Source organism: Mesoplodon bidens (assembly GCF_964165515.1).
Source record: "Mesoplodon bidens genome assembly, chromosome: 2".
Taxonomy (NCBI): Eukaryota; Metazoa; Chordata; class Mammalia; order Artiodactyla; family Ziphiidae; genus Mesoplodon; species Mesoplodon bidens.
The window spans coordinates 81,859,503-81,880,873 of NC_138177.1; the positions used below are offsets into that span (position 1 = coordinate 81,859,503).

The window sequence follows — 21,371 nt, forward strand, 5'->3', positions numbered from 1 at the left end:
CTGTTTTTCTTCTGAAAAGTAAACTTCTTGAGGGTCTGACCATGTCTGTTCACTGGAGTATTCTCAATACCTCTTGTGTAGTAAGCACTCAATAAGTCTTCGTTGAATGAGTGAACATCTGTTGTGGAGAACTGCTATTGCTTTAGGCCTTCTTTGCTTTTTTTTTTTTTTTTAGTAGGGGAAGATAATAGTATTTAAAAACAATGTTAGTTTGAGTACTTGGTATCTTAGCCAATTATATAAGTAGTCTTCATTTTCTCATAAAGGATTTTTAAAAATCATCTAGTGTGAATACCTTCCTTTCTCAGTAACTCATTTTTTTTTTAAATCAATAACAGAGTACAGATTCTGCATAGTGTAACAGCCTCTTTAACTCCTTTCTTGTTATAATAAGACATCATTCTTTAGGAACACACAGATAAAAACAGGTCTCATTTATAAATTTACAACTGTTCATTATAATAATTATATCCTTTATTTCTCTAGTTATAATCGCTGGTTGTGTCAAGCAAGATCTGAGGATCTATCTGATATTGCTTCTCTAAAAGCCTTATACCAAACAGGTGAGCTTAAGGATATGGTAACTTATTCTTTTACTGATTAAGAACCTTACTTAGCATGCTATTAGAGACTTCACTTTTCTCTGATTTTGTCCATTTTATCTCTGAATAGATTTTTTTTGTACAGTGAAGATAGTTTTTGCTCATCATCAAGATCTTCAAAGTAACATCTCAACCTATAAGATTTTCAGCTAGTAATTCTACATTGGCCAACTGCATTTCTTCTCAATGTCCTTTTTCCTATCTTTTAATTTTTTTCTACTTTTAAAAGTACTATAATCCTGCTGTACAAAATTCAAACCTTACATAAATAAATAAGAGACAGTGAAAGTTCTCAGATTCCCCCTTTATATTTCTTTTCCAGGCAGTACTTGTTAATTTTCAGATTTGAGTTCCATTTAGTTTTTCCTGGATCACTGATGTTATTAAAAGTTGTAGTATGCTTAAACAAAAAGCTATTTATAAAAAAATCTTTACCCTCAACCTTACCTTTGGCTGTCCCTGATTTAAAACCTGTAAGAGGGCTTATATTAAAAGTAAGGGCAGTCATCAAAACTTCATGAAGCTGGAAAAAAAAAAAAAAAAGAAAGGGGATGTTTTCCACATAGTAAAATAAATCTGAAGATGAAATCTGAAAAACTTATGTTCCTGGTTTTCAGTCTTTTACATTTGGTAGAATATTTTTATAAGGTCAGAGCCCAGGACAGATGATATTCTTGGAATAAAGTTTCTGGGTGCTGATTACATTTCCTGTCTGTAGGTGTTGATAACTGTGGTCGCACGGTAATGGTGGTAGTTGGAAGAAACATTCCTGTAACATTAATAGATATGGACAAGGTAAGCAGTTAAAAAGCTTTGTTTTATAAATAACGTTGATTTAAAAAATAAGTAGGACATGAATTTGGAATCAGGGCTTAGAATATGAGACAGAATTGAGTATCTGTGATAGAGTAGCAGCCCTGATTCTGCAAGTTGGCACATAGCATTTCAGTAAGGGGTTTGGTTTTGCACGCTGGGAGAAACGGAAATACTGAATTGCCATACTGTGATCTCCAAAAATGCAGCTGCTTTGTTTTGACTATTATGTAACTGGCAAGTTTTTGGTTGGACTCATTCTGTATTATAACTGTACTAATAATCAAATTCTGCTTTTCTTGAAACAAGAAACATTAACTCTTTTATCTCTCTGAAGAGAAGAAGTAGTTAACCCAAGATGTCATAATTTCGTAATCCCTTCTTTTGGAGGTAAAGGACAGAAATAGATGATTCATAGCAGAATAAATGGTATTACTGGTAAACAAGAAAGTGTTCAACCTGATTAGTAGTAAAAAAAAAAAAAAGTGAATTAAAATGAGATCTCTTTTTTCACCTTCAAAACTAGCCATTACTTTTACTTTTTTTGTTTTTTTGTTTTTTTGATAGATAAGAAGTGATTTATTAGAATAGGACACTTGTGAGGCTTACAAGCGGGTGGGCAAGAAGGTGCCGCACCCCGAGACCTTAGCGGGCTGCATTTTTATAATCAAAGGAAAAGTGGTGAGGGGGAGAAGACCACCTTCTTCCTCATTCTGAGTAGACATCACGCTTCTGTCGTCATTTTCTCCTCCATGTCAGGCGGGGGAGTTTTCTTGTCCCTACATGGTCAAGCTGGGGCTGTCATCAAAATTAGCCATTACTTTTAAATAATAATCATTGTTACCAAAGATGAATTGAAACTGTCAAAGTGGTCACGCCCACTGACCCATTAATTCCATTTCTGAGAATTTGTACTAAGGAAATAATCCTAGGTTTGAAAGTAGCTATAGGCCCAGAAATTGCCCAAATTGGAATACTTGGGCAAGGGACAACTGAATCCACGGGATAAATATGTAGATCTTCCTAGAACAATTGTAATAGACACGGACTGCAAAGGAGGAGAATCACTTTAATAAATAATTCTTAACCATAGTAAAAAAAAAATGTACTCAAAAGTGTAAAAATTAAATACAATTTTAAGATAAAACACAGTTGTGCAAAAGCGGATAATTGTATCTGGCTAAGCCCTTAAACTCCTGGTCACTGGTGTTTGGGTAAAAAAAACTGTGGAAGCCCTGGATCGGGCATGTTACTCACAGGCTCATATGTGGCCCAAATTATAACTTAAATTCCTAACAGGTAATTATTACGCATCCACAAATGGAATGTTCTGTGACCCTGAAAAATTATGGTTATAGAGGCAAGTACTATAGAGAAATGTTTATGGTATAATATCAATAGGAGAAGAAACAACAGCTTGTATGTACATTGACCTTTCTGTGGGGGAGGGCGGGCATGGTGCGAGTTTATGCATATCAGTATCTCAAAATGGATTTCATAGTTTTAGGGAGAATTTGTTTTCTACATTTTTCTGTCATATGGCTGTACTCTTTATAATGAAAAAGATTCAAGCTAAAGACGGGGAATTTGAAGCTGAAAATGGATATCTTGATTGCCTTGGGGAGGAGGTGGTGAGTGGATAGAAAGAGGACCAGAAGCAGTCTGGTAAGAGCAGAAATAATAATAAAAATACACACACAGGGCTTCCCTGGTGGCGTAGTGGTTGAGGGTCCGCCTGCCGATGCAGGGGACACGGGTCTGTGCCCTGGTCTGGGAAGATCCCACATGCCGCGGAGGCTTCACATCTGGAGCCTGTGCTCCGCAACGGGAGAGGCCACAACAGTGAGAGGCCCGCGTACAGCCAAAAAAAAAATACACATACACACAGGGGAAAAAACAACTGATAATCAGTATGACATTCATTCTCAGCATTAATAATGTGATTGATACCCCAATAAAAGCATAAACCCCTGCCTTTGATTCTGGTGTGTACGTACGTGGTGTTCTGGATGTTCGTGATGTATCATTTCATATATATTGTGAAGTCCAAACCAGGTAGCAACTGGAAAGATACTGTGTTTCCTTAGTGCCCTCCTGTGTCTGCTCTGGTAGCAGTTGGACTCATGCTAACTAATCCCTGTTAGTCCATTCAAGTTAATGCCATGGACTCCCCTGAGGAGGAATGGGGAAATAACCTGTTTGATAGTAATCCTTCAGTTGTTACCTCTTAGCTTCCTCTTTGTCATGGTTTATAGCTACACCACTGGGTCATGCTGGTCCTGCCCATATCGTGTCTCTGCTTTGTGTTTAATGTTTCTCTTAAATTGCTTCCTTCTTGTAATGGCATATTCCTCTAACTGATCCAGGTCACATTTAAGTTTGAGGCAGAGCAGGGAAGTGCTGCCCAGCCCACTGCCGTCTCCTCACTAAACCTTGTTCTCATTTTCCTCATTCAGTTCAAAATGAAAGTTGCTAACAAAATTAGCCCTCAAAGTGAGCCATGTGAGGCATCACTTCTAATGTCCTTGTATAGTAATTCTTGGTTACGTGAGAGCCATTAGTCCGTTTCTTAGTGGAGACTGCAAAGACTTTCACCAAATGCAGGTAGAACCTTCAAGAATGATTAAAAGTCTAGAAATTCTCCTTCTAATGGTTTTGATACCGTTATTCCAGAGAGAGAAAACCTGGTAGTTGACTGAAGAGCTCTTTTGAGTATATGAAGAGTTGTTTGAAAGGATGGAGACTGGTGGTTCTCCTCCATCACTTAGAACAAGACAGAAAGGGACCATATGTGAACTACTAAACACTGGCATGAGACACTTCCCCTGAAGATCTTTTTAAAGAGGTACTGGTTAGTCTGAGATGTCTCTCTGCAGTGCCTGAGGCACAGATTAGATTAATCTTCTGGGTTTTTTTCTCTCTTGGCATCTGTGAAATAGACCACTGTACAAAATGATCATTATCTTTATTTTTCTTCTAGGCTCTCTTATATTTTATCCATGTAATGGATCACATTGCTGTGAAGGAATACGTATTAGTGTATTTTCACACACTGACCAGTGAATACAATCACCTGGACTCTGACTTCCTGAAGAAACTCTACGATGTTGTTGATGTCAAGTTAGTTATCTTCTCAAATTATGAAGGGGGAAGGCAGCTTTTTTCTTTCCGAGTATTAAGCAATAGCAAACAGCGTTGTGTATTTTGTGAAAGGATAGTTCATGTAACTAAGATTTTTATTTTACTTAGATTGGATATTTTAATAATAGGCCCTCCTTAACTCCAGTTTATTTTGTATCAAAGTAAATTCGTATGTAAACTTTTTCCTGCTTTTAAACACCTGGAAAAAGAGTTAACTGTTCATAATGGTGACTGGTTTTAGACATGGCTTATACTGACCCTTTTTTTGATTTTGAATCAGGTACAAGAGGAATTTGAAGGCTGTTTATTTTGTTCATCCGACATTTCGTTCAAAGGTAGGTATTTTTCTTTTTAGCTAAATCTTGAATTTAAGTGCACTACATGCCTGCGTATTAAGATATATTTCATCATCTTAATTCTTGCTATCACCATTGTGACTGCTGATTTCTTTGTTTACCCTTCCTTTTTAAGTGATCTTGAGTTGTGGTCCTAATATTTTGGTCCCATGTAACTCCAGTATCTTTGTAGGCGACCTTTACAGGCCTCTAGTCCCTCAGTCCTTGCCTCTTTGTGCTCTTTGTTAATCTGGGCTTTTTTCTGCCCTTGCTCCTGGCTAACTCCTATTTATCCTTCAGAGCTCAGGTCAACAATTACTTTCTGTAAAAAAAACCTCTCTGATCAATCCTGCCACTAGTAGGTACTCCTGCATTGTACTTCCTTAAGATTTTCTAGTGTTCTTTCATTGTTTTTAATTCTAATTACTAGTTTAATTTTCTACCTTATGTGTTAGCCTGCCAGATCTCTGAGAGTTATTATATAGCTGTCTTGCTCATAATTACATCCCTAATATCTAATCCTGCATCTTGATTTCGTCAAGATATCTAGTCCTTTGGTCCTTTCACTTTTTCTGAAAATATCTTCTTTTATTTTTTTTAATCTTTATTTTTCTTCCCTATCCAGCCTAAAACTCATGTTCCATCACTTCAGCCACTCTTGTCAATAAGTAATCTATGTCTGAAATAACCTATGACCTCTTACCCTTCCATCACACTTGCCCATCCAAACCTGATCTTGAGCTATTCCATCATCCTGCTTTCTTCACTCCCTTATCTGGGTTGCTGAGCAGTGATGGAGAAATCATAGAGCCATGTGAATTTGGGCTTCTCAGCAGACTCGCGGGGCATTCACTGCTAGCGGTCCTTTGATGCTTCACTGAACAGTGTCCCAGCATGGCTGTGTGCTCCCCTCAAGCTCTGTCCTACCAGCAGCTCCTCACTGCAACAGATGGCCCTGCCTCCTTCTTAACTGAGAACATAGAAAACATCACTGAGGAGCTCCCTGTCTTCTCCCTCCCTCCCCAAACTTACATGCCATCTCTTCCTATCATTGCCTCTTTTTATTCTGTCACAGAAGTGTGTTCCTTCTTAATGAAGGGCAGTCCCTCTACCTCTGCTCTGGATCCCATAGTGATAATAGCTAATGTTTACTAACCACTTCCTGTGTGCCAGTTCTTCCCATGAGTTATCTTGTTTAAGCCTTATAATATATCTATTTGCCACTGGATAGGCAAATAAATTGATGCTTAGAGAGATTAAATAACTTTTGCAAACTAAGCAACTGTAAAGTAGCAAAGGCTGGATTTGAATCTAGACATTTGGATTCCAGAGCCTACACTCTTCTCTACACATATATTGAATATTTTCCCTGTCCTCAGGAACCTCTCTTCAGCAATTGTCCTCTTTCTTATCTCCCATTTTTCTGGATCTAACTCATCAATTTTTAAACATGCTAAAGCCTCCACTTATCTCTCTTCCCCTTTACAACCAAATTTTTTTAGTGTAATCTGTGCCCTCTGCTCCCCATCTCCATTTGTCATACACCTGAAATTACTCCAGTCTGGTTCAGATCCCACTATGGCAACTAAAGCTGCTCACACTAAAAACACCAGTAATTTCTCTTTTCCCTATACCCTTAAGCACAGTTATCACTTCTCCCTTGAAACACTTTGTCTTGGCTTCTTTGAAACTTACCCTGACTAGTTTTTCTTCTACTTCTAGCCACTCCTTCTCAGTCTCCTTTGCGGTTCCCTCTTTCTCTGCTCATCATTTGAGTGTTAGTGTCCCCAAATCCTCTGGCTTCTTTCATTCCATACTTTTTTTTTCATTCCTGTGTTTTCAGTAACCCTCCAAAATATATGCAATTCCCAAGTATATGTCTGGAGAGGCAGTAAAGTCTAATGTTTGTGAAAGCATGGATTTGAAATTCTGGTAATGTAGGTTCTAATCCCAGCTCTACCAGTTACCAACTTGTTTTCTCAGGCAAGTTATGTAACCTCTCTGTGCTTTAATTTCATCTTCTGTAAAGTGGGGATAATAGTAGTACCTACCTTCTGTAGTTGTCAGAAGGATGAAATTAGTTAATACATGTAAAACGCTTAAAACATTATCTGACATACAATAAACACTCAGTAAATGTTAGCCATCATCATCATTCCTGTGCTTAGACCTGCTTGTTGAACTTCTGATCAAATATCTTCACTTAGATATCTTACAAGCCCCTGAAGTTCAACATTTTGAAAACAGAACTACTCATGTTGTCATCTCCCACTCCCTCCCAAACTGCTTTTTGTATTCCCTTTGTAAATGGGACCACTGTCTACCCAGATGCCTAAGTCAGAAACAAGGGAGGCATCCTTGGGTACTTGCCTTACCTCATTCTCATCATATTGCATCACTTCTGTGTGCTTACTATTGTCCAATTCTATGCCTGTGTCTTTAGTCCCACTGCCTCTACTTTAGTTCATCCCACCATCATGTCTTACCTCAAAGGATGCAGCAACAACCTAATCAGTATTCACGTTGTCCTGCCTCCAGTATAGCACTGTTCCAGGTGCCTTCAGGCCTGCCTAGTGAAATTTTCTTATAATAATATAAGAAGCCAAAAATATTTCCTATTTACTATAGGGGCTTTTGCAAAAGTTTGCCAACCCCTGGTCTAGGCAAAGAAAAAAAGAATCTGAATATATCAGTGCGGTTTGGAGAAAAGATGACTTATTATTTGGGTGTAAAATCCCAGGATTTAGTGATTTATTAAATGAGTACGGGTGAGAGAAAGGACTGTGTCATCCATGACTCCCAGGTGTCATCAGATGTAGGGACCATGGATTGGGATGTAAACTTGAGAGCATCATCCAGTAAATAGAGCTTTAACTCTTTAAAAGTGTTAATGAATAAAATCACAGACTTAGACCAAAGAGGACAGCTAAAGACAGAGCCCTGGGATCTGGGAAGGAGATCAAGAAGAAGTCATCAAAAAGCAGCAGGAGAACTAAGATTGGCTAATGCTGTGGAAGCCAGTGGATGGGAAAAGCATCAGAGATGGTAGAAATAGTTATTATTTTAAAGCACTATGGAGAAATAAAGTAAGATAAGTAGTGAAAAGTCCTCATTAAATTTCATAACTAAGATGAGTGAAGGCTTCAGTGAGAATGTTTTCCACTTTGGGATTTGTCACTGTTTACAAAATTGTCTGTCATTGAAATACCATCTTTAAATTTTGCATGAAGTATTTTAATAATTCTTCTAAAAATTGCAAATTTCTTTTTGGTCCCTCAGTGTTAGAACAGCACAGTAGAAAGTGCTATGCTTATGGGAACACTGCTTGGCAAGGCTTAAAAAAAAAAAGTAAAATGTGTGAACAGTCAATTAAATCACTTTGTCTTTCCTACTCTTCTTTCAGTTGAGTTCTGATTACATGGTCTCATCAGATAATATATTATTAACCTTCCTAACCGTTTTCCTTATTGGAAAAGTTAATTTTGTTATGCTCAGCATGTGGCTATTTTTTTCTTTCTATAGCACATAAGGAAGAAGTGCTTGACTATTTCCCAAAATCTCATCATCCATTTATTTTTTTATTCATCCAGTAGCTACTGAAATTTTTTCTTTAATGGAGACAAACAGAAGAGTATGTCAGTTTTTAATATGTCTTTGCAAGAATGTCTACTATCCCCACTTGTATTCAGTATTGTACTGGAGGTTTTAGCTAGTGTAATACGGCAAGAAAAAGAAACAAAATGCATATAGATTTAGAAAGGAGTAAATAATGCTCTCTTGATTGTCATTTATAGATGACATGATTATCTATGTAGAAAACCCTATGATATCCTCAGAAATGCTACTAGAACTGATGAGTAACTTTTAGCACGGTTTCAGGGTTTAAGATCAATATTCAAAAATCTATTATATATATTAGCAAGAAACAAATTGAGATTTAAAAGCAATATAATTTAAACTAGCATCAAAAATACCAAGTACTTAGGGATAAATATGACAAAAGATATGAAAGACTTGTATAATATACCGTACAAGTTATGTATACTGCAAAACAATGAGAGAAATTAAAGGAGACCTAAATAAATGAAGACATATACTGTATTTATGGATTAGAAAACTGAATACTGTTAAATTGTCAGTTCTTTCTAAAGCTGTAGATTCAATTCAACCCCCATCAAAATTTCAACAAGGTTTTTTCTGTAGAAATTCAATTAAAATGCAAAGAATCTAAAATAGTCAAAACAACTTTGGAAAAGAAGAACAAAGTTGGAGGACCAACACTACCTGCTTTCAATGCTTATTCTAAAGCTACAGTACTCAAGACAGTGAGGTATTGGCATGAAGATAGACAAAGACATCAATGGAGCACAATTAAGAATCCAGAAATAGATTCACGTATTTATGGATAACATTTTTTACAAAAGTGCAAAGTCAGGTCAGTGGAAAAAGGTTAGTCTGTTCAACAAACAATATTGGACCAATTAGATATCGATACGCCAAAAAGAAAAATGAACTTTGATCTATATCCTGTATCACATAAATGTAGAACAAAACTTTTTAAACTTCTAGAAGAAAATATAGTTGAAAAAGCTTTGTGTGGCCTTGAGTAAAGCAAATATTTCTTAGATACAACACCAAAAGCACAATCCATAAAAGAAATTGAACTTTATTAAAATTTAAAGCTTCTGCTCTTTTAAAGATAGCTAAGAGAATGAAAAGATCAACCACACAACCACAGCCTGAGAGAAAATCTTTGTAAATAAAACATTTATCTGATAAAGGACTTTAGAATATATAAAGAAATCTCAAAACTTAATAATAAGGAAACAGTTTAGAAATGGAGAAAAGATTTGTGCAAAATACTTCGCCAAAGAAAATATACGATGGTAAATAAATGAAAAGATGTTCAGCACAATTAGTTATTAGGAAAGTACAAATGAGACCAAAACGAGATATTACATTCCTATTAGAATGGCTAAAATTTAAAAGACTGTATCAAATGTTGAGAATGTGGAAGAACTGGAACTCCCAAATAGTGCTGATCAGAACGTTAAATGGTATAGAAAGTTTGGAACACAATTTAGCAGCTTCTTTAAAGAGTTAAACATACACCTACTGTGTGATCCAGCCATTCCACTCATAGATATTTACCCAAAACAAATGAAAGCATATCCATTGCCTGTACACAAATGCTCATAGCACTTTTATTTGTTATAGCCCCAAATTAGAAACAACCCATATGCTCATCACTGAGAGGATTGATAACCAAACTGTGGTATATCCATACAATAGAATACTACTCAGCAATGAACAAGGAATGAACTGTTCATATATGCAACAACACAAATGAATCTCAACATATTTACGCTGAGTAAAAGAAGTGTGTACATACCAGACGAGTGTCCATATTATGTAATTCCCTTCATATAAAATTCTAGGGAATATGAACTAATGTATAATTTTTCTACAGAAAGTAGAGCAGTGGTTACCTGTGGACAGGGAGGAGGGGTGGGAGGGAGGAGTTACAGAGGACCCTGAGAACCTGTAGGAGTGACGGGTATGTTCATTTTCTTTCTTTTGTTTTGTTGTTGCTGTTGTTGTCGTTGGCTGCACCGCGTGGCTTGCGGGATCTCAGTTCCCCGAGCAGGGGTTGAACCCAGGCCACAGCAGTAAAAGCCCAGACTCTGAACCACTGGGCCACCGGGGAGCTCCCAGTGTTCATCTTCTTGATTGTGATGATGGTATCATGGGTGTATACGTAATGTCACAACTTAACAAATTTTATCCTTTAAATATGTGCAGTTTATTGTAAGTCGGGTATATCTTAATAAAACTTTTTTTTTCTTTTTTTTAAACTGCATGAGATGTCACTGCACTGCCACCAGAATGGCTAAAGTTTAAAAAACTGACAATACCAGGTATTACCAATGATGTGGAGTAGCTGGAATTCTCCTACAGTATAAGTCAGAATGTGAATTTCTGCGACCACTTTGAAAAAAAGTTATGACAGTTTCTTATAAACTCAGTCTGTGACCGAGCCTAGTCTGTGACCGAGCAATTCCAATACTAGGTATTTACCCAAGTGAAATGAAATATATGTGCATAAAAAGACTTCTACAGGAATGTTCACTGCAGCATTAATCATAGCAGCCAGTGACTGCCAGCCAAGGTGTCCATCAATAGGATTATGAATAATTAAACTCTGCTGTATGCTTGTAATGGAATATTTCTTGGCAATAAAAGAGAACATAGATACTACAGATATACACAGCAGCATGAAGGAATCTTAACGTTATGCTGAGTGAAGGAAGCCTTACATAAAAGAGTCATACTGTATAATTCCACTTATATGAGATTCTAGAGCAGGCAAAACTAATGCATGGTAGAAAAAAAATCAAAACAGTGTTTGCCTCTGGGAAGAGGGGCATGAGGGAACTTTCTAGGGTGATGAAGATGTTTTGTATCTCAATAGGAGTTTTGCTAATACAAGTGTGTACATCTGTCTAACCAGCAAAAGTACACTTAAAATCTGTGTATTTCATCGAATGTAAATTTTATAGCAAACTGAACAAACACTGAACTCTAGTTAAAGATATGAATGCTGTATTTGGGGAATGTTTACTGATGTCTGCAGTTTACTTTGAGGTGCAGCAAAAAAGTAAGATGGGTTAATAGATGCATAGAGGAACAGATAGATGTATGATGAAGAAAACTTAAGGAAAATCTTAATGATCGTCTGAGTGATTTCTGTACCAGTGTTCCCTGTAAAATTCTTTCAACTTTAGTGAATGTTGGAATTTTCATCCAAATTATGAATTTTCATAATTTTTTTAATGGAAAAACATCTTTTTTTACTTTTGTCACAAATTCAGACTTATCCGAAGGGTGTTCCTCTGTACCACACTTACGAGAATACATAGCCACTGTTTGCTAAGATCTGACTTTAACCCCTCCTTCCCCACACAAGAGAGTCAATGAATAGCTATCTTTCCCCCACTGCCACACCAATGGATAGACATTACCAGAAATTTCGGTGTTAGAGTCACTAGCGTTGGTTGTCACACCATTGGAATTGCTTCAGGTAGAAGTCAGTGCGAATGGCAGGTAGGCAGAGGCTGAAGAGCAGATGTATACAGTGAAAGCCATTATGTTACCTTTCATAATATTTTGGGATGGAGAAAATGATGGAGGATTGAGAAAATAAAACCCATGTGTAATGAAACCCACCATTAGTTTATACTAAATCAAAAACTGTAAATGGAGTGGTTGTAATTATAAAATAATGAGATGAAATCAAGGGATAATAAAACAATAGAATCACTGTCCTGATTTCCATACTTCTCAGATCTTTTCCAGAGCACTCCACCCAACGTGATAAGTTGACTGCTCATATAAATCACTACTCTTTTTCTTTCTTGAAGTTCACTAATAGAACGTGAACTAATAGTATTTAAACCCACTGTTGATTTTGGCTCTAGTAGATGACTTAAGTGCATACATGTGTGAACAATCTTTTCCTAGTTTATGTTGTCTTGTGATCCCATGTTCTTGGCTGTGCATTTGTGAATAATTGGATGAGAGAATTTCTAGCATTCACAGAATATCATAGCAGCCTTTTTTTCAAATTTTTAATTCAGTTTTTTAAAATAGTAGACACTGAGTAAAGCAAGTTTACCTAAATAAATGTATATCTGTGACTTATGTTGTAAATAATTGAAAATTAAAAGCTGAGCTACATAAAAATAAAATGAAAAAAACTGAAGACAATGCTCTTGGGTCTCCCTGAATGGAAAACTTTTAACTGGGTTTCCACTTCTGTCTACTTTGAGTAATTTTCTCTTGCTAATGCCAAAAGAATGCAAAGGAGGTAATGGGAGAAAATGCAACAGAGAAATGTGTTTGTCTTTCAAAGAGTGTGTGCCTAAGATCACTGCCCATTCTTCCCCAACCCAGCCTTCTCTTTGAATTTACCACCACCAGCTCACTGTGTCAATACATGCAGCATAGTCAAGAGTCCTTTCATAGAACTGTATAACTAAGAGGGACTTTAAAAATCATTGAAGTCCAACTTGCTCATTTTGTAGATGAAGAGACTGAGGCCCAGATTGAAGTACAACTTGTTTTTGTAGAATCAAGGAACATTCGACCATCCCTAAATAGTACTAAAGTAGTAAGTCCAGAAAGTATTTGTTAATTCTCTCAACACATATTGAATTGCTTACTTTTCATGTTGAGCATTAGTTAGACCCTATAAATTCCTATAAATATGGTATTGAAGAAGAGAATCCCCACACGGGGGAATTTAGCCTATTGAGAGAATCAGCTACTACCACACAGAGTGTCAGTTACGTAGTAATATGAGTAAACACGGTGTTGTTGGAACACTTAGAGGGAAGCTGCTTCTCCAGCTTTGGCTGGAGTGTAGGTACTCAGTGAAAGCTTCCTCACAGAGGTGAGTTCTGACCTGAACTCTGAAGGACAATTCTTAGCCAGGCAAAGAATTGAGGAAAAGGGTTTCAGGACTAAACGAGCAGCATGTTAAAAGGTCCTGAGGTAAGAGACGGTGGAACACAAATACCCTGTGTAGTCCCTTCTAGTTCCGTAATTTTATACCTTTTTCCACGTAGCACAGCTCCTTGCCTGTGATAGGTATTCATGTGTTTCTTTGGGCCATTCATTGCATTTAGTACTTTTTGCCTTAGGAAGTTGTTGTTATTATGCTTATAAGCTGGCTCCTTTTCTAGAGTCTAAGCCCCCATTAGAGGAATGGCCAGGTCACTGTTACCCTGTATCACCTACAGCTGTGCCCAATGCTTAGCACATAGTAGATTCCCAGTAGATGTGTAACTCCTTGCACAGTGTATCTCCTGACACATCCGCAAGGTTCTCTGTTCTGACTCTACAATCTTTATTTTCTTAAACTCTTCCTAGAATCTCTAAAATCTCCATGGTCTCTCCGTAGCTCTTACTAGTTTATCAGCTAACTGGTTGTAGAGCCCCTAATCTAGTTTGCAGAAGTTTGTATCAATTAGGTATATAACAGCATGTGCTTTGAAAACAAACAAAAAAAAACTGATGTAAAAAACTGGGGATTGGAGTGTAATTAAGTGACAATCTAATCTGATTTAAATTAACTCACTTGGTTCTAGAAAGGCCGAGTACCTCCCGCCCCCTCCACCACCCTCCAAATAAGCTTTGTAAGATGAGGGGATACAGAGGGTAATGTTAATATCTGAGGCCTTATACCAGTCATTGGTAGTATAGCCGAAATAGATTAGTGACCCAGGCCATGAAACTCAGTATGAAATAGGCCTTATCTTCATTGATTCATTCTTTTTCAAATACTTGAGAATGCATGGTCTGTCTGTACCTTCTAAAACTTTAGACCATTCTATGATTGTCTGCTAAGTACTAGGGAAATTATAGAAGTGAGTATAAGAAACTACTTACATTCCTATGAAGTAAGATAAATGCTATAAATGAGATTTAAACATAAGGTTATGTGAATTCAGTAGAGGGGATAATCTGTTTGGAGCTGTAAGGGAGAAATAATGGTAGAGATGAGTCTCTACCGAGTCTTGGAAATTTGGATAAGATTCTGATAGAGATAAGTGTAGTGTTGTCTCTGTTATTCCATGCCTTTTCTCATAAGTAGGTGTGAAGACAGTATGTTGTATTAGGGACCAGGAATATGTGAAAGTTTTGGAGCAACCACTGGAAAACATGATAGAGTGTCAAAGAAATTTAAAAAATGATTGGCAAGTGCCCAAAGTGGCATGTACTGTATTTATAATGTACCCAGTTATATACTGGAATCTACTATGCCAGTGCACTGAGAATTCATATGCATATGTTGTTACCTTCTCTGTAAATAAAATGAGGATAGCAGTAACATTGTACCTACCTCATAGAACTGTTGTGTAAGCCGTTGGTAAACATGACTAATTATGATTGTCAGTTTGGATAGATGAACAAGAATTTGTAAATTCTAGCTATTGCCTAGCTCGTGCCAGTATAGTTTGCTATCCAGAATTCTCTCTTTTTTTGGAACCAACAAATTTTGCAGACTAGCTTTTATAGAAAGATTGCAATGTCATGAAGTGAAATGAGCAAAGGTGGCTCCACGTCTACAGAAGATTCACTTTGAGAAAGAGACTGCATGCCAAGTGTCAACTGAAAAATAAATGTCTCAAAACTTGGCAAAAATTTTCAGTCTCATTTGAAGTAATGAAAAGAGTTTATGAGATTTGGAGGTGTTAACCATTTTCAGAGTACCGGTGAATCAGTTCGTCCATCAGATAATGCAGTGGTCTTGACCACAGCCCACGGTAAGAAGCATATTATATTACATCCCAACACATGACATGGACTGGAGCACATAGACATGTAACAGAAACTGAAGCTTCATAAGACAAAGCTCATCTTGCTACATTCCCTAGTCATTGTTGCTCTAGCATGTTTCTTTTTGTTCTTTTTAATACTGTTCACAATCCACTAAACTGATTGCACAATCCACTGATGCACTACAACCTGCACTTTGAAAAACACTGCTTATTACAAGATTTTTTTTGATCTCAATTTCAATTTTGAAATAGTTTTTATCTAACATAAATTTTCAAAATCGTGTATATTTCCAATTCAGGCCACCAGCTTAAATTATTTTTTTTCTTCTATTAATCAGGTATCAACATGGTTTTTTACCACCTTTTCTGTCTCAGGACTGAAGGACAAAATCCACCATGTGGACAGCCTCCACCAGCTGTTTTCTGCCATCTCGCCAGAACAGATCGACTTTCCTCCTTTTGTCCTTGAATATGATGCCAGGGTAAGAAGTACCAGGAATTCTCCCTTACCTGGTGTATTATCTTAACTATTTTATACTGCAAGTGCGTGTGAGCACATCATCTTTTCATTGTAAGATGATAATGCAATTAATGTGTTTTAATAAACTTGATAGTATCGTTTGACATTCTTTTCCTATGGTAACTTTAGGAAAATGCTTGGTTCTGAGGGGGGCGCCTTTCCCCCAGTAAACTTTTCAATGGGAAATATTTCTGCTGTAGGTTTATAGCCAATCCTTGCTTGTACTGTCAGTTTTTCACCACCTTTGAGACACACCTCTCCCTAATTTTGTTAAGACTGAATGGCTTTTCATCTACATAAATAGAGCCAGAAGTATCTGTTGGTGTCTGACATTTTCAGCGTTAATTGTAAGCCAGGTCGCCTTCCTAGTCTTTACCCTATGAGAAATTTCATTTTGCTAAAAGTTTGTATAAGTGACAACCAATACATTATTCCTTACAGATAACATTTATGAATCTATTAAACACTAAGAAAGGACTACTCTAGAATTTCATCAAAGCTCTATTCCATTGTACTTATTCACGGTATCACTTTAGTAGTTAAAAACAGAGAAGTAAGTAACACGCTTGGCCAAAAGGTTATCAATTGCCTTATTTAATTATTGCTGATTGCATATTTTTATGCATGAATCAGAGAATATATTTGCAGGTTATATTAAGCTTAAAATGAATTATTCTTCCTTAATTATTGTACAACATATGTACAGTAAAGTAAATATCCTACAAGACATTTTCTCTCTAACGTTTCTACAACTTCAGCTATGATTTCTGTTACACTTTATGTGAAGAGCAAAGTATTTAATGTGTTCTAATGGCTAACAAAATGTCATGTTTTGCTTTTGCACAAAGAGGATTTGTAATTGGAGTCGTTGGATCATAAATACAAAGATTGTTGAATATATGGGAGGCAGAAAAAAGAGCGTCCGGTTTTATTTCTTGCAGATTGCTAGAGCAGAAAATTGCCTTATTATTTTTTTGAACTATATATCACTCTTCTTAATATTTAAAAAAAATGGATAGCTGGAAATGTGAAAGGCACTGAAAGACATTTTGATACCAAAAATTTGGAATGATGATTCAAAGCTAATGTCTAGATTTACCATTTATTTTCTGGTGTAGAAATATATAAGTTAGGATGTATTGGTTAGAAAACCCAAAAGACCAGTTTTTAAGCCAACACGTTTTCTATATACTTAAGGTCCTACAAAGAAGGCTTTCATTAAATATCAACACCACACTCAAGCTTGGTTTTGTTTTTTTGTTCTGTGTGTATGTGTTTTTAGTGTGTTTTTTTAAAATATTTTGTATATCAAATACAGGCCTAATTAATAATGTGATTAATCAAAATGATATAAAATAACCTACCATCTAATACTTAGGTCACTGGATCATCTTTCTGTACCTGTATTAGAGCTTTCTAAAACTGAGATATAAAGGCCAAAGAGAGGAATAAAAAGAGGGAAGAAACAGAAGAAGGTGTCAGGAGATGATGTGGAAAGGGCAGGCAGAGGGCACATCCCTAGATACACTGCAGCTTTGCACATTATGCTGCGGTACTTTGGCTCCTTCGTAGTTGGTGGGGAGTGTTGAGCAAGGAAAACTGCCATTGTGTTCCTGTTTAGAAAGATGGGTAAAGAAACTGTGTAGAGAGGGACCAGACAAGGGTAAAACTGTAGGCAAGGAGACAAATAAGAGGCTGTCAGAGGAAGCCAGAGGAGAAATGAGACTAGAGTCAGGCAGTGGTAGTGGTAATGGCAAGGGTTTGAAGATCTTAGAGATAGTTAGAAGTAGATGTTTTAGGGAATAGAATCCACAGCATTATGGTGACTGAGCAGCCAGCCATTGGGAGGAATGAAGGAGGAAAGAAGCCTGAGGTGACTAACAAAGTTTCTGCTTTGGGAGACTTGGAGAATGGTGTTGCCACCATCCCAGAGAGGCAATTTGTAGGAAGAGCACTGGGGGGGCTTGGAGAAAACAGACAGGTGGTCTGTTCAGTTTGTGACACACTAGGTTTGAGGTGCCCCGTGGGACACTGAGGTGAAAGGCTAGAAGGTGGTTGGATAGTACCTTGTAAAGAAAAGTTTTCCTTTGCTAGAAAGAATTAAAAATATGATTAGAGAAAAGGAAACGAGTGTAGAGTCAGTCAGTTTTATTATCGTATTCAAGTGTGCTTTGCCCATAGTCCTTTACTTGGTGAAGTTATGACGTGGTTGGTTGTTGGCAGTGAGCTTCTATTTTTCTGGGTCTTTTGTGACATAGTGACATAAATTTTATAGGATTAAAAGGAACCTTTGGTGGTAATTAGAAGGTAATTTTTGTCTATCTAGATCAAAATGGTAGTGAGACCATTTCAGAAAGGGAGCTAGTCAGCATTCTTATAGGCAAAGAAGAGAGTGTAGAGATTTACCTGGTAACAGTTCTTCAAAGTTCTGTGTTTGTTTCCAGAAACAGAGAAAGTATTTGATTGTTCGGCAGTCTCTTCCACAGTGTGAGACTAATATAAAAGCTTTATTTCGTAGCATTAAGAATTAGATTTTCCCTTCTTACTTTATCACAATTTAATGTAGATACAGGAAGCCTAGAAAAGTACCGCAGTGGAATGGAATGGAAAAATCTTAAAGATGGATCGTGAACCATTTCTTTGCAGTTGAACTTCAGGATAGATTTCTCTCTTCAGGCATGTTTCTTAAGCATAGCTTCTGTGCATATTAAGGATACTGGAGTGATTAGTATAACAGATCCTGGTAGGAAATTCTAAACTACAAAAAATTTTTTTTCATTAATTTTTGTCAAGTATCCTAAAATGTAGCCAATCTTTGGATTTGTTTCTACTGAATTTTTTTTAACCTGGTCAGATGTATAATCAGAAAGTTTAAAAAAAAAAAAAAAAAGAAAAGAAAGAAAAGAAAAAAAGAAGAAAGTAAGTTTTCCTAGATATTCTCTTGTTTTCCTGATTATGGTCCCAGGATCAATTTCTCCTCCAGAGCATCTGCTCTGAAGAATGGCAGAGCTTTTGATTCACTTAGTCACTCAAATAACATTTAACTGCCTATTATGTTCAAGACTGGATGGATTTAATGCTCCATAACTATAATGTAAATATACCATAAAGCAACGCTGTTTTCATCCTACCTTTCATTCTCCATATCTAACTATTATCTTACATTAATGTTAAGCATTTTTTGTTTATGGTTTACTGAAAAACAAGTTACTTGTCAAAGAAGTACTTTCCTAAATAACAAGAACTGAATCTTAAGTCTCATAAATGTAGTTTAGGGTCTATCTACCATAAAGCTAACTGTCTTGACTTTTATAAGATAAAGTTAGCCAAAATAAGGTCAAAAAATTTCCTTACACTGATTTATTGCTTTCTACATTTGACATTAAAGTTCTAACATTCAATTCTCCACCTTGATCTTGAACACCCTAAAAACTGTCATTGTTAAAAGCCTCGCCACTCAGGCCTGTCATGGAGAGACTCACTTCTGCCAACACAGTTGTAATTATTAAATTCCTTGATGATGATTTTTGTTTCATAACTCAAAGATTCGGCACACAGAAAGACAACACAGCCTAACAAAAAATTCACTTTGTTATAAAGCAGAAACTAACACACCATTGTAAAACAATTATACTCCAATAAAGATGTTTAAAAAAAAAAAGAATCTGGGCTTTAGATTTGGATAGACATGGATTTAAAATTCAGGCTCTCCTGGTTGCCGGCTTGGTGACCTAAGGTGAGTTATGCCATCTGTGTGATCCTTAGTTTCCTACTTCATGGCATTATGTTGTGAGGATATAAAAGGATAATGAAAGAAAAGTGCTGGTTAAGTGTCTGGCATATAGAATGTTCAATAAATGGTAATATTTTAAAATATCATCATCCTGATTACCTCTGCCTACATTATACCAACTCTGACTGACTCCAGTGGAACTGCTCTGTTGGCTTGAGGGCCTGCTCAGGGCCAGGCATGTGCTAGACATTTCATACGTTAGATCATTGGCTCTAAATCCCTTTCTTTTACATTCCCTATTACATTGATCTTATTATTTAATGTTCTTGTCTTTTTTTCTTTCTGCAGGAAAACGGGCCTTATTATACATCTTATCCCCCATCACCGGATTTGTGACCTGCTATCTTTCAGTGCTACTGGTTTCTAAGGACACCACTTTCTCCAGAGATCGCTACCTATTGAAGTGATATTCATTTTTGCTGTACAGCTCCAGAGAGCCTTTTGTCCCCACCTCTCTGGTATTTTTTTATTGACTGTATATTTTCTGGCACATAAGCAATCTGAAAATGGTAGGCCATTCTGAACTGTGCACTTATTTTAAATTTGTATATTTGTATCAAATGAAAATGTTCACTTTTCGAGGGTTGTTAATAGAAATTGGGGAGCAACTTTTGAGTATCTTCAGTTTCCTGAAAGGACACTGGATTCTCCATTAGACAAGCCACAGTATTGTTCACATCATCTCTTTAACATTGCACGCTTTCTTTGTGTACTCAAGTGTTTCTCAAAATATATAGAACCAATGTATGCTGACTGGATGCATTGTTTGCTTCAGACCCTGGCATTTCGTTTTATACAGATAATTCAGTTATGATAAAAGAGAATTGTCTGGGGTCAAGAATGTAGAAATGTATCTCATCAAAAACATCAAAATCATTAGCAAAATGTAAGTCTTAGAATTTTACCGCACCAGTGAAGACTGAGACTTAAGGACTAAAGTTCCTTAGATGGTATGTTTTAAGATTGTCACTGTTCTGGTCCCAACAGTGGGGGAAAACAAGAAGACTGTTTCTTCAGCCTTTTTCCTATCATCATAGATGGTTTGGTCTCCTTATTCAACAGGACTGCACATATTAGTACTCTGAAGTGGAGGGCATCTCCTAAGACGCCATCAGTGAATGTTAGAGTGCCACTTTCCCAGAGTCATGAAGGATTTTGTTTGGCTCTTAGGTCTACTTTCTCTAAGGACATTTCCTAGCAGTGTGTCTTGAGTTGCCTACATCAAAATGAAGGAAGTGTGTTGCAGTGAACAAAATTCCAGACCGCTTTTACCACTCAGGCTCTATTTGTGCCTTAGCCTGAATAAAAATTAGCATTATGCTACCTACCTCACAGAGGTATCATAAGGATAACATTTAGAAAGGGCTTTTGACGTCTTTGGATGAAAAATGCTAGGAGAGTTTGTGTGGTGGGGTGTCTTTAGTTAGTTTTTAAATGATAACATATCCTTGAGAGAGTGCAACAAGGCACTCCTCTTGTCTTTGGCATCTTTTGAGTGATTTCCCTTTTCTTGGGACAACAGCTGTTAGGGCAAAATGCCAACCCTTAGGACCTCCTTCCTACTTTGTCCAGAATGTCTTCTGTCCTACTCCTCTTCCAGTGCTACACTTTAACAAGAGGCATATGTTAGCCATTTTAAACATTACTTGGGCTTCCCTGGTGGCGCAGTGGTTGAGAGTCCGCCTGCCGATGCAGGGGACACGGGTTCGTGCCCCGGTCCAGGAAGATCCCACATGCCGCGGAGTGGTTGGGCCTGTGAGCCATGGCAGCTGAGCCTGTGCGTCCGGAGCCTGAAAACATTACTTCTTGAATTAAGGTCAAACC

General features: G+C 36.9%; 1 protein-coding gene across 1 annotated transcript in view; it reads left to right on the top strand.

Annotated features, from left to right (window-relative positions):
• Positions 1 to 20,305, top strand: part of GDAP2 (ganglioside induced differentiation associated protein 2) — a 71,414-nt gene extending 51,109 nt beyond the window's left edge. The window contains exons 9-14 of the mRNA XM_081226516.1: positions 487 to 563; positions 1,321 to 1,397; positions 4,396 to 4,535; positions 4,837 to 4,891; positions 15,573 to 15,716; positions 19,836 to 20,305. Of these exons, the coding sequence (XP_081082642.1) occupies positions 487 to 563; positions 1,321 to 1,397; positions 4,396 to 4,535; positions 4,837 to 4,891; positions 15,573 to 15,716; positions 19,836 to 19,883 (541 nt within the window). The 3' untranslated portion in view covers positions 19,884 to 20,305. The remainder of the gene's footprint in view (positions 1 to 486; positions 564 to 1,320; positions 1,398 to 4,395; positions 4,536 to 4,836; positions 4,892 to 15,572; positions 15,717 to 19,835) is intronic.
• Positions 20,306 to 21,371: the final 1,066 nt, after the last annotated feature.